At 44.0% G+C, this 13,197-nt stretch overlaps 1 protein-coding gene across 3 annotated transcripts in view; it reads left to right on the top strand.

Annotated features, from left to right (window-relative positions):
• Nucleotides 1–12,029, top strand: part of LOC139449092 (transmembrane protein 164-like) — an 80,860-nt gene extending 68,831 nt beyond the window's left edge. For all 3 annotated transcript variants that reach the window (XM_071230565.1, XM_071230564.1, XM_071230566.1), the window contains exons 5-6: nt 1,400–1,500; nt 6,471–12,029. In XM_071230565.1, coding sequence (XP_071086666.1) covers nt 1,400–1,500; nt 6,471–6,785 — 416 coding nt within the window. In that variant the 3' untranslated portion in view covers nt 6,786–12,029. The remainder of the gene's footprint in view (nt 1–1,399; nt 1,501–6,470) is intronic.
• The last annotated feature ends 1,168 nt before the right edge of the window (nt 12,030–13,197 follow it).

The following is a 13,197-nucleotide window of genomic DNA, read 5'->3' as shown; positions in this document are numbered from 1 at the left end:
TTTGTAGATGAAAATGAGAGTGTCGATGTAGATAAAACTATTGAAAGATGTACGCGATTTTCAATTGCGCTGATTGAATTTTGAAGCAATATCTACGACAACTATGCAGGATATCATTGAATTGCAGCCTTAGTCAATCCCTTGACCAGGGTGCAAACTGGTTTTGCCTGGTGCAACTAGGTTTTCATGTCAACATGCACCAGGTGCAGGTTAAAACAAGTTTCTTAACTCCAGCCCTGTGTAAGTGGAATATTTTTAATGCTTCAAACAACAACCAAACTTACTTTATTACCCATAGGGTTAGAAATATAATGGAGTTCATAAAACTCATTGTGCAGTAGTGGAAATATCACTTCTTGCACACCAGTGTATTGTTTCCGTCCTCTGCACGGCAGTTGACATCATTCCAATTTCATTGTGACATTAGGATGGAATGATGTCACACTAGAAACGACATCATAGCTGAAGATTGTTGACGTCATTTGACAAATTGTGTTTTTCTAGGACAGCGGTGGTGATCAGTGCATTTTTTGTAAAGGGGCGCTCTAAAGAATTACGAAATAATGGGTAATAAAGAAATTATAACACTCACATGTGTGTCATACTGGTTTTACGAAACTCGTGTAAGAATTTAGCATTACACTCGCTCTCGCTCAAGAATTCTGACATTCGTTTTATGAAACCAGTATGACACACATGCTTGTGTAATAATCCCTATGCATAACATTGCAGGGTGCCGTTGTACAAAGCAATCTTAGCGCTAAGGTGGTTGTAACTCCCATACCTTAACATAGACTTACGATAGCCGTAGCTCAATCTCATTAAAATCAGACCTTAGTTCTCGCTACCGCTAAACAAAGATCTGAAGACATCCCATTGGGATCACGTCAGAACGACCTTTCATCCGACCAATCAGAGCGTTGCTTACCAGATCATGAAAGGGACAGTCGGAATGTGATTTCTAATCATACAACCTCGAAAACTTTAACACGGGGTATTCCGAACGATAGTTACGGGTTTAACGACTGAATCCATACAATCTGGACCATCTATTTACCATTCCGGAATGTTCTTTTGTTTAGGTTTCAAATTATTAATCGAGAATTTGTCAAAATATGTTGCGAAATGTATACACCAATTTGAAATTAGTGCCGTAAAGCATGAGAAAGCTGCCTTCTGATTGGTCATTCCATTGGTCAGTCAAAGTTCGGGCAAGGTCGGTCTGATGTGACCCGTAATGGGATGTCCTCAGTTCTTTGTTAAGCGGCAGCGAGAACTAAGATCTGATTTTAATGAGATTGGCCGTAGCTCTACGGTTGTTTTGTACGACGGCTCCATGACTATTTGTATGATGTTGCCTCCGTCCCCTGTGTTGACATTTTCCGTGTTGTTGTTTCAGGAGCATACATTCCAGAGAACATCCTGGACTTCACGTGGGGCTTCATGTCCCTGGGCATCCTCTACATCTACCACTTTGTGCCCCTCCAGCTCCTGGCTTATGTGAGTATCTCATTCTGTTGTGTGTGACCCAGGAGTCCTTTGTGAGTCCTTCAGGGGTCAGTTGTGGGTGTCTCCTTCAGGGGGGGGTCAGTTGTGGGTGTCTCCTTCAGGGAGTGGGGGGGTGGGGGTCAGTTGTGGGTGTCTCCTTCAGGGGTCAGTTGTGGGTGTCTCTTTGGGGTGGGGGGGGGGGGGGAGGGGTCAGTTGTGGGTGTCTCCTTCAGGGGTCAGTTGTGAGTAACACGGGGGTCAGTTGTGGGTGTCTCCTTCAGGGGTCAGTTGTGAGTAACACAGGGGTCAGTTGTGAGTATCTTCTTCAGGGGTCAGTTGTGAGTAACACGGGGGTCAGTTGTGAGTATCTTCTTCAGGGGTCGGTTGTGAGTATCTTCTTCAGGGGTCAGTTGTGAGTATCTTCTTCAGGGGTCGGTTGTGAGTATCTTCTTCAGGGGTCAGTTGTGAGTAACACAGAGGTCAGTTGTGAGTATCTTCTTCAGGGGTCAGTTGTGAGTAACACAGAGGTCAGTTGTGAGTATCTTCTTCAGGGGTCAGTTGTGAGTAACACGGAGGTCAGTTGTGAGTATCTTCTTCAGGGGTCAGTTGTGAGTAACACGGGGGTCAGTTGTGAGTATCTTCTGCAGGGGTCAGTTGTGAGTAACATGGGTGTCAGTTGTGAGTATCTTCTTCAGGGGTCAGTTGTGAGTAACACGGGGGTCAGTTGTGAGTATCTTCTTCAGGGGTCAGTTGTGAGTATCTTCTTCAGGGGTCAGTTGTGAGTAACACGGAGGTCAGTTGTGAGTATCTTCTTCAGGGGTCAGTTGTGAGTAACACAGAGGTCAGTTGTGAGTATCTTCTTCAGGGGTCAGTTGTGAGTAACACGGAGGTCAGTTGTGAGTATCTTCTTCAGGGGTCAGTTGTGAGTAACACGGAGGTCAGTTGTGAGTATCTTCTTCAGGGGTCAGTTGTGAGTAACACGGAGGTCAGTTGTGAGTATCTTCTTCAGGGGTCAGTTGTGAGTATCTTCTTCAGGGGTCAGTTGTGAGTAACACGGAGGTCAGTTGTGAGTATCTTCTTCAGGGGTCAGTTGTGAGTAACACGGAGGTCAGTTGTGAGTATCTTCTTCAAGGGTCAGTTGTGAGTATCTTCTTCAGGGGTCAGTTGTGAGTAACACGGAGGTCAGTTGTGAGTATCTTCTTCAGGGGTCAGTTGTGAGTATCTTCTTCAGGGGTCAGTTGTGAGTAACACGGGGGTCAGTTGTGAGTAACACGGGGGTCAGGTGTGAGTAACACGGGGGTCAGTTGTGAGTATCTTCTTCAGGGGTCAGTTGTGAGTATCTTCTTCAGGGGTCAGTTGTGAGTAACACGGGGGTCAGTTGTGAGTAACACGGGGGTCAGTTGTGAGTAACACGGGGTCAGTTGTGAGTAACACGGGGGTCAGTTGTGAGTAACACGGGGGTCAGTTGTGAGTAACACGGGGGTCAGTTGTGAGTAACACGGGGGTCAGTTGTTAGTAACACGGGTCAGTTGTGAGTAACACGGGGGTCAGTTGTGAGTATCTTCTTCAGGGGTCAGTTGTGAGTAACACGGGGTCAGTTGTGAGTAACACGGGGGTCAGTTGTTAGTAACACGGGGGTCAGTTGTGAGTAACACGGGGGTCAGTTGTGAGTATCTTCTTCAGGGGTCAGTTGTGAGTAACACGGGGTCAGTTGTGAGTAACACGGGGGTCAGTTGTGAGTAACACGGGGGTCAGTTGTGAGTAACACGGGGGTCAGTTGTGAGTATCTTCTTCAGGGGTCAGTTGTGAGTATCTTCTTCAGGGGTCAGTTGTGAGTAACACGGGGGTCAGTTGTGAGTAACACGGGGGTCAGTTGTGAGTATCTTCTTCAGGGGTCAGTTGTGAGTAACACGGGGTCAGTTGTGAGTAACACGGGGGTCAGTTGTGAGTAACACGGGGTCAGTTGTGAGTAACACGGGGGTCAGTTGTGAGTAACACGGGGGTCAGTTGTGAGTAACACGGGGGTCTGTTGTGAGTAACACGGGGGTCAGTTGTGAGTAACACGGGGGTCAGTTGTGAGTATCTTCTTCAGGGGTCAGTTGTGAGTATCTTCTTCAGGGGTCAGTTGTGAGTAACACGGGGTCAGTTGTGAGTAACACGGGGGTCAGTTGTTAGTAACACGGGGGTCAGTTGTGAGTAACACGGGGGTCAGTTGTGAGTAACACGGGGGTCAGTTGTGAGTAACACGGGGGTCAGTTGTGAGTATCTTCTTCAGGGGTCAGTTGTGAGTATCTTCTTCAGGGGTCAGTTGTGAGTAACACGGGGTCAGTTGTGAGTAACACGGGGGTCAGTTGTTAGTAACACGGGGGTCAGTTGTGAGTAACACGGGGGTCAGTTGTGAGTAACACGGGGGTCTGTTGTGAGTAACACGGGGGTCAGTTGTGAGTAACACGGGGGTCAGTTGTGAGTATCTTCTTCAGGGGTCAGTTGTGAGTATCTTCTTCAGGGGTCAGTTGTGAGTAACACGGGGGTCAGTTGTGAGTAACACGGGGGTCAGTTGTGAGTAACACGGGGGTCAGTTGTGAGTATCTTCTTCAGGGGTCAGTTGTGAGTATCTTCTTCAGGGGTCAGTTGTGAGTAACACGGGGGTCAGTTGTGAGTAACACGGGGGTCAGTTGTGAGTATCTTCTTCAGGGGTCAGTTGTGAGTAACACGGGGTCAGTTGTGAGTAACACGGGGGTCAGTTGTGAGTAACACGGGGTCAGTTGTGAGTAACACGGGGGTCAGTTGTGAGTAACACGGGGGTCAGTTGTGAGTAACACGGGGGTCTGTTGTGAGTAACACGGGGGTCAGTTGTGAGTAACACGGGGGTCAGTTGTGAGTATCTTCTTCAGGGGTGAGTTGTGAGTATCTTCTTCAGGGGTCAGTTGTGAGTAACACGGGGTCAGTTGTGAGTAACACGGGGGTCAGTTGTTAGTAACACGGGGGTCAGTTGTGAGTAACACGGGGGTCAGTTGTGAGTAACACGGGGGTCAGTTGTGAGTAACACGGGGGTCAGTTGTGAGTATCTTCTTCAGGGGTCAGTTGTGAGTATCTTCTTCAGGGGTCAGTTGTGAGTAACACGGGGTCAGTTGTGAGTAACACGGGGGTCAGTTGTTAGTAACACGGGGGTCAGTTGTGAGTAACACGGGGGTCAGTTGTGAGTAACACGGGGGTCTGTTGTGAGTAACACGGGGGTCAGTTGTGAGTAACACGGGTGTCAGTTGTGAGTATCTTCTTCAGGGGTCAGTTGTGAGTATCTTCTTCAGGGGTCAGTTGTGAGTAATACGGGGTCAGTTGTGAGTAACACGGGGGTCAGTTGTTAGTAACACGGGGGTCAGTTGTGAGTAACACGGGGGTCAGTTGTGAGTAACACGGGGGTCAGTTGTGAGTAACACGGGGGTCAGTTGTGAGTATCTTCTTCAGGGGTCAGTTGTGAGTATCTTCTTCAGGGGTCAGTTGTGAGTAACACGGGGTCAGTTGTGAGTAACACGGGGGTCAGTTGTTAGTAACACGGGGGTCAGTTGTGAGTAACACGGGGGTCAGTTGTGAGTAACACGGGGTCAGTTTTGAGTAACACGGGGGTCAGTTGTGGGTGTCTCCTTCAGGGGTCAGTTGTGAGTAACACGGGGGTCAGTTGTGAGTAACACGAGGGTCAGTTGTGAGTATCTTCTTCAGGGGTCAGTTGTGAGTAACATGGGTGTCAGTTGTGAGTATCTTCTTCAGGGGTCAGTTGTGAGTAACACGGGGGTCAGTTGTGAGTATCTTCTTCAGGGGTCAGTTGTGAGTAACACGGGGGTCAGTTGTGAGTATCTCCTTCAGGGGTCAGTTGTGAGTAACACGGGGGTCAGTTGTGAGTATCTCCTTCAGGGGTCAGTTGTGAGTATCTTCTTCAGGGGTCATCTGTGAGTAACACGGGGGTCAGTTGTACGATACGGGAAGTGATTTTGCATTTGGATTATATTTTGTTCAAGTAAGATAGCAAATTTGCATCACTTTTGTCCTGATTTATCAACAAATCATATGAAAAAATAGGTAATCTCAAAATCAAGCGAGATCATCAAGTACCAAGAAGATGATGATATAGTGACTGACTAATCGTTGACTCGTTCACTCATCCCATTGTTTATGATGATACTCTATATAAAAGCAATGCAGTTTGAAACCCGTGAAGATCGGGGATTGAATAGGTCTTCAGCCCACCCATACTTGTCATAAAAGGCGACTATGCTTGTCGTAAGAGGCAACTAACGGGATCAGCTGGTCAGGCTGGCTGACTTAGATGATGCATATATATCATCGTATCCCAATTGCGTGGATCGATACTCATGATGTCAATCACTGCATTGTCTTGGTCCAGACTTGATTAGTTACAGACTGCCGTCATGTAGCTGCAATATTGCTGACTGGGCAATAAACAGCAAACAAATGTTTAAATCTGTAACGTTTCTATGACCAGGACCCCTGGACTTTCAGGCTTCTTCCAGACACGACCGCCTCCGTGGTTAGTGGTAGAACGTCTGCCCGGAGAGCGGAAGGTCCGGGGTTTGATCCCCAACCGGGTCATACCAAAAGACGTTAAAAAGATGGTACTTGTTGTTACCCTGTCTGGCGCTCGGCATTAAGGGGCTAAAACAAGGACTGGTCGGCTCGGAGTCAGTATACTGTGTCTGAGTGGGGTATTCATGTTAAACTGCGGCATTGTATCTCAGTGAGCTAGCACTATAAATCGGCATCAGTCTGGACTAGTACAAGCAGCCACACAAACACACACACGTACATGCACGTCGCTATATAAGTGCAATAATCTTGGACGCGACGTTAAACCCCATTTCACCTCACCTCACCTCATTCCAAACACTGCACTAAAGAAACACAGCATTAAACAACAAACAAACAATGCATTGTGAAAAACTCATTTAACTGTGTGTATATTGTTCCAGTTTTCCACAGTCAACCTGAACAACATGCTCTGTCCTGCTGTGTCCGACCCCTTCCACGGACCCTATTACCGGCTGTGTGCTCTCACCCACCAAACAATCCTCATACCATGCCTCGGAAAAGTTTATGTTGTAATCGCCAATCATCTACCCGTGTGGCGAGCACAATCAAAAGAACATATGCAGGAAGTTAGCTGCTGGGAAAGGAGCAACACCAAGTATCTTCACCAAAGTAATCATCCAAGGGGAGATCACCCTTTCCCAAGGGAGGATAACTCTGACCAACAGCGATTGAATGGACATGTTAAGACATCATGAACATGTGTTTTTGCATTTATGTTGTCCTGTTTACATTTGTTTTACAATCATCACTTGTAATTTTAATGTGATTAATATATTTAACATCATATCTTGCTCACTTTTAATGTGTTGATAGTTCATGTAGTTTATCTTGTTAAAGAATTGAGCGATTACATTTTTTTCCCCATCCTCATGCATAGTTGAACATTTTATGATTTTTTTGTAGCATAGTTCAGTCTTGGAATTCTGATAATTGATTCTTTTTAATTTGGTATGAATACTTAATTGTTTGACACTTAAAACGAAGAAGAATTTAGGCTAAAATTGTATAATTATTTATGAATTATTCGTCATTATCCAGTAATTTTTCAGATCTGAAACATACAAGCCAAGCCATAATTTGAACTTGTCCTATGTCTTAAAATGATGCGGGGCGGTTGGGTAGCCTAGTTGTTAAAGCGATAGCTCGTCACGCCGAAGCCCCGGGTTCGATTCCCGACATGGGTACAATGTGTGAAGCCCATTTCTGGTGTCCCCGCCGTGATATTGCTGGAATAATGCTGGAATATTGCTAAAATATTGCTAAAAGGGGCGTAAAACCATACTCACTCACTCACTGAAACTGATGCCTTGGTATTGAAATGAGGCAAAGTATCAGAATAGATGAATCTCCTGTCATTTCCCAAAGCTTGACAGGTTACAGTGAGCTAGGTTGGCTGGCTACTTGGATTAGCTTCTCTCAGTGAGGGGGGGCACGGGTGGCCCAGTCGTCTAAGGCTCCGCAATTCGCTGTGCAGAGTTGCGTCCCTTGGGCATGCCAGAAACCTATGATTGTGGGTTTGAATCCTGGTTCGCCCCAATTATGTTTCTAGGTTTGTTAGCACCATACCCGTGCTGGCGGGTTTCACCGAAGTGGTAAACGTCTGAGACCTGCATCACTTTGGGCTTTCCTCCCACATTAAGCTGACACGCAACTGGAATACTGTTAAAAGCGGCGTTAAACCCAACTCAGTCTCTCACTCACTCAGATCTTTTTAAGCTGTAGTGAGGAATAAGATCTGATTATGATGAGATTGTCTGAGAGAAGCACTTCACGGGAATGACGCAGCTAGTTTACAAGGCATGAGATGTGGTGAGTTCAGGACATGAACTCAAAAGCTTTACTAGCCCGGGTAAAATGCGTTTGTAATGTTAAAACGATGGGTAAATTGGAAATTTGTACTAGCCTACAGGCATTTGTACTAGCCACGAGCTAGCGTGCTGGTGTTAAATTCTAACCCTGGAATATGGTCCTCTGGCCCATTTCCGGAAGAGCTTGGCTCTTCACAGTTTGTACATCGTATAGTTACTATACTGAACAAAATAAGTCAAGGATCGTGCAATTTTTTCACTTCACTACAGAAACAATTCCCTCAAACTAACATGACCCCTAACATTTTTTGTTCAGTGTATATTGACATATAACCAAGATAGGAAAGGGAATCATTGTTTACAAGTCTTCTCTAATCTAGTAGTTTCCATAGTTTGGAGTGATGGTTTAAGCAGAAACCAAAATGATTTTCTTCAAGCAACAGTTTCAGAAAGGTTGCTATCATTACTTCAAGATGGTAGTCTTTCAAATTATTTGTTGAAAAATGTTTTGTCTCAGTTCCTTTGCATTTTCGATTTGGTGTTGCAGTTCCATAAGTAAGACTGAAACGAGTTATTATCCAGTTTGGTAAAGGCAGATATTTCTTTTAGATTCAAACTGACATGAAATGTCCAGATTATATTGTTCCTTGGTTTTGTTAGTATTCTTCTCACATTGAATTTTTCATCCTCAAGACTTACATTTTCCTTATCATGATCAATAACTAGTTTCCATTATTATTCTGATTATTTGTTGGGTACATGTATTAATATTGAGGACATTCATGATTTTTGACACGAGTAATGAAACCCTGCTTTCAGTTTCCATGCACATGTGATTGTTGGGGGCGGTCGGGTAGCCTAGTGGTTAAAGCGTTCGCTCGTCACGCCGAAGACCCGGGTTCGATTCCTGACGTGGGTACAATGTGTGAAGCCCATTTCTGGTGTCCCCCGCCGTGATATTGCTGGAATATTGCTAAAAACGGCATAAAACCATACTCACTCACTCACTCACTCACTCACTCCAAATTGTTGACCAGTGGCAACCATAATGGGGGTAACAGTGCCAGCCTCGTATGAAGAGCGTCCTGTTAACAGTGAACCTGTTTTGACATTATGTTGCTATTCAAACTGGTTCTCACTGTGTTTCCCGGGTTTAATCTTCTGGGGTTTAAAAAAATATGAATTGTCTCATGTTCATCCTTATTTCAAAAACCAATCTTAGCGCTAAGACAATCATAACTCCCGAACTGGATAATGACCTGGTGTCCCCTGCTGAGATATTGCTGGAATATTGCTAAAAGCGGCGTAAAACCGCACACCAACAATGACCTGTGACCGCTAGGATGATAATTACTCCCTTAAGGGACTGCTAAGATGATTATGTCACATAAACTACAACCAACATGATTGTCATATACACGACAGCTAATAAGATTATCATAACAACCATAAACGACCTATAAGTTGATTATATCACATATACAACCTTTAAGATGATTATATCACATACACAACCTTTAAGATGGTTATATGACACACAACCTTTAAGATGATTATATCACATACACAACCTTTAAGATGATTATATCACATACACAACCTTTAAGATGATTATATCACATACACAACCTTTAAGATGATTATATAACATACATAACCTTTAAGATGATTATATCACATACACAACCTTTAAGATGATTATATCACATAAATGACCACTAAGATGACCACACATAAACAACTGCTAAGATGATTGTACACATTAACGACTGCTAGGAATATCATAACTCCAATACACGACTGCTAAGATGATATATAAGTCACATAAGTAACCGCTAAGATGATTATAACTCCCATAAACCGTAGTGCTAAGATCACTTGGGAGCTAGTTTTCTAGGCCTCATCAATGATAGCTCCTCAATCGTTTGTCACAGCCAGACAGCCAATTACGCGTTTCCTCGAACAAATTCAGGGTAGAGTGAGCGATTGTTGTATTTTGCCGCTGTCAGCAATATTGTCATTTTATCACAATGGCCTATAAGTAGTACAGTCTGGACCAGACAAACCACTGGTTGATATTACGAGTAATGATGCAGAACACAGTCCGAGGACACATCGTGGCCACATAACGACGCAGTGGAAAAAATGAGACATTTGCTTTAAAGAGCCTTGTTTTATCCTGAATGTAAAAAGTTTGATATTTAGTTGGTCCTAGATTCATATACTGAAGGGGGCACGGCTGACCCAGTCATCTAAGGCTCCACAATTCGCCATCCATAGTTGTGTCCCTTGGGCACGTCAGGAACCAATGATTGTGGGTTTGAATCCTGGTTTGGCGCCATTATGTTTCTATAGTCACTCCCCGAAGTACTAAAGCGGTAAGCTTGAAGGACCTCTGGAGACCATCCACTAGGTGGCCTAGTCATCTAAGGTGCCGCAATTCGCTATGCAGAGTTGCGTCCCTTGGACGCGCCCCAATTATGTTTCTACGTTTGTCAGCACCATACCAATGCTCGTTGGTTTCATTGAAGTGGTAAACGTCTGAGACCTGCATCACTTTCCTCCCACGTTAAGCTGACTTGAATACTGTTAAAAGCGGTGTTAAAGCCAACTCACTCACTCACTTAATGTCCAACATGACAATGACACACTGACCACATTCCATTTCTGCATGAGATACAGAGGACCTATTAGTTCATGAGATACAGAAAACGTTTTAGTGTAACACGGTCAGTTTGTCCCATACTGACACCTTCCTCATAAGCAAGACATTTATTGGAGACCATGTTCATGAAGACCATGTTCAACCTTACATGTACATTTTTATACCCCAGTACACTTGTTTTGTTCTATTAACAGGGCATTTTCTACAAGAGGTGCTTAAAGGTAGAGGGGACATGGTTATGAACATTTTGTAAAGCGCTGTACTCTTCCTTCAGTAGGGAGTGGGATTTGTGATCAAGGCAGTTCTAGTCACTTTGATCCGAGCAGATAGAGATATGCATAGATCGTTGTGTTCACCATCAACATATTGGGCAGGTTAAAATCAAAATTACCACGCATTGGTAGTCATTTTTTACATAATTACATCTTTTTGATGCTGACAAAATATTACTTTTAGGATTGTGAAAATTGTCAATTAAATTGATTTCAAAGAAATTGCTATGGTGGATTAACAGTAAATGGTGCATCAGGTTCGTGTAGTTGCATTTATTGTAATCAGACAATGTATGACATCAACTTGTGACAATCTTCATTCAACATGTCTTGTGATACGATTTATTTGGTATCCTTTTTTCAACATTTTTAGCTCACCTGACTGAAAGTCAAGTGACATTATGTCATGGCCTCGACGTCAGTCGCCCTACCTCTGCATCATCTGAACACATCCTCTCAGAATCTGCTGGTCCAATGAAACAAAAGTTTGGCATGTATGTTCCCACCAATGATAGGTCTGCAACTGTTTCGAAAACCAATTTATGATCATATTTGGGCATCTTTTTTTAATTTTATGAATTTTAATGTAAGTGTGCTTTTGGCAAAAGTTTAAATTTTGACCTTGATTTTGCCTTCACACTCTCAAAAACGCTTTCTGGAGTCTGGCAAAATCTTCTGTAAAACTGCTGGACTGACAAAGCTGACATGTCACATCTAATGATGACACAGATCTTTTTGATTTGATTATTTTTTGGCTCAATTATAGAGAAAAATCAAATTTAATAAAATGTCTAAAAATGATACTCACAAAGTCTACAATACTTCAAAAGCTGAAACTTTGTGTCAAGTTTGTTGAAGTCCTCACTGCAGAGGATGCTTGTGAAACAAGAACAATGCGAACATCAACTTGCATAAGGGACTCTCCTTTTGGACATTTTAGGAACTGTTGACGTATCACGGTGAGCTTCAGGGCCAGGGCACTTGGCTTTTTTGTTTTGTTTTCATCATAAGAAGAATTGCTATATTTCACTGGTTATCACAATAGACTTGCTCTCAACACCCATTTGTAAGATACTGGTGTTTGTTAAACTGGTGTTAGTACAGATATTTACATGTGCAATATGTAGGAATATTTATGTTGTACAACAGTGTATTGAGGAAAGGAATAAGTTTTCATGGTTACATTGTTTGTTTACTTGCATTGAGATTAAATCTGTATTAAATGAGAATAAAGCATTCCCATCCTCTTCAGTCCAGGTTCGCTTTATGTGTTTCAAGTTCCTACCTCGGAATCGGGAGATTTCTATCAGTTTATAGATTTTAACTTCTTTTATTCTTTTAATTCACCATTTTGGTACAGATGCTATTTTATGAAGCATTGATTGTTTGTTGTTTAACGCAACACTCAGCAATACTCCAGCTATATGACTGCGGTCTGTAAATAAGCGAGTCTGGACCAGAGAATCCAGTGATTGACATCATGAGCATCGATCCATGCAATTGGGACACGATGACATGCATCAACCAAGTCGGCAAGGCTGACCCCCTGATCCCATTAGTCACCTCATACGACAAGCATATTCACCCCTTACAGCAAGCATGGGTTCTTCACCATGTTCACCGGATCTTCACAGCTACTAAATGCCACCAACAGATTATTAACAGAAACTGTCGTACCCAAGCCAGCAGACATATATCAGCAGAGGCCATCATAATCAGGAGGCAGCAGACTCCTTCATAATCAGGAGGCAGCAAAGGCCATCATAATCAGGAGGCAGCAAAGGCCATCATAATCAGGAGGCAGCAGACACCATCATAATTAGGAGGCAGCAGACACCATCATAATCAGGAGGCAGCAAAGGCCATCATAATCAGGAGGCAGCAAAGGCCATCATAATCAGGAGGCAGCAAAGGCCATCATAATCAGGAGGCAGCAGACGCCATCATAATCAGGAGGCAGCAGACGCCATCATAATCAGGAGGCAGCAAAGGCCATCATAATCAGGAGGCAGCAGACGCCATCATAATCAGGAGGCAGCAGACGCCATCATAATCAGGAGGCAGCAGACGCCATCATAATCAGGAGGCAGCAGACGCCATCATAATCAGGAGGCAGCAAAGGCCATCATAATCAGGAGGCAGCAGACGCCATCATAATCAGGAGGCAGCAGACGCCATCATAATCAGGAGGCAGCCGACGCCATCATAATCAGGAGGCAGCAGACGCCATCATAATCAGGAGGCAGCAGACGCCATCATAATCAGGAGGCAGCCGACGCCATCATAATTAGGAGGCAGCAAAGGCCATCAGAATCAGGAGGCAGCAAACGCCATCATAATCAGGAGGCAGCAGACACCATCA

This window comes from Haliotis cracherodii, unplaced genomic scaffold (genome assembly GCF_022045235.1).
Source record: "Haliotis cracherodii isolate W230 unplaced genomic scaffold, xgHalCrac1.p SCAF_7, whole genome shotgun sequence".
Taxonomy (NCBI): Eukaryota; Metazoa; Mollusca; class Gastropoda; order Lepetellida; family Haliotidae; genus Haliotis; species Haliotis cracherodii.
The sequence above is the reverse complement of the archived record's forward strand: the minus strand, read 5'-3'. Positions and strand labels throughout refer to the sequence as shown.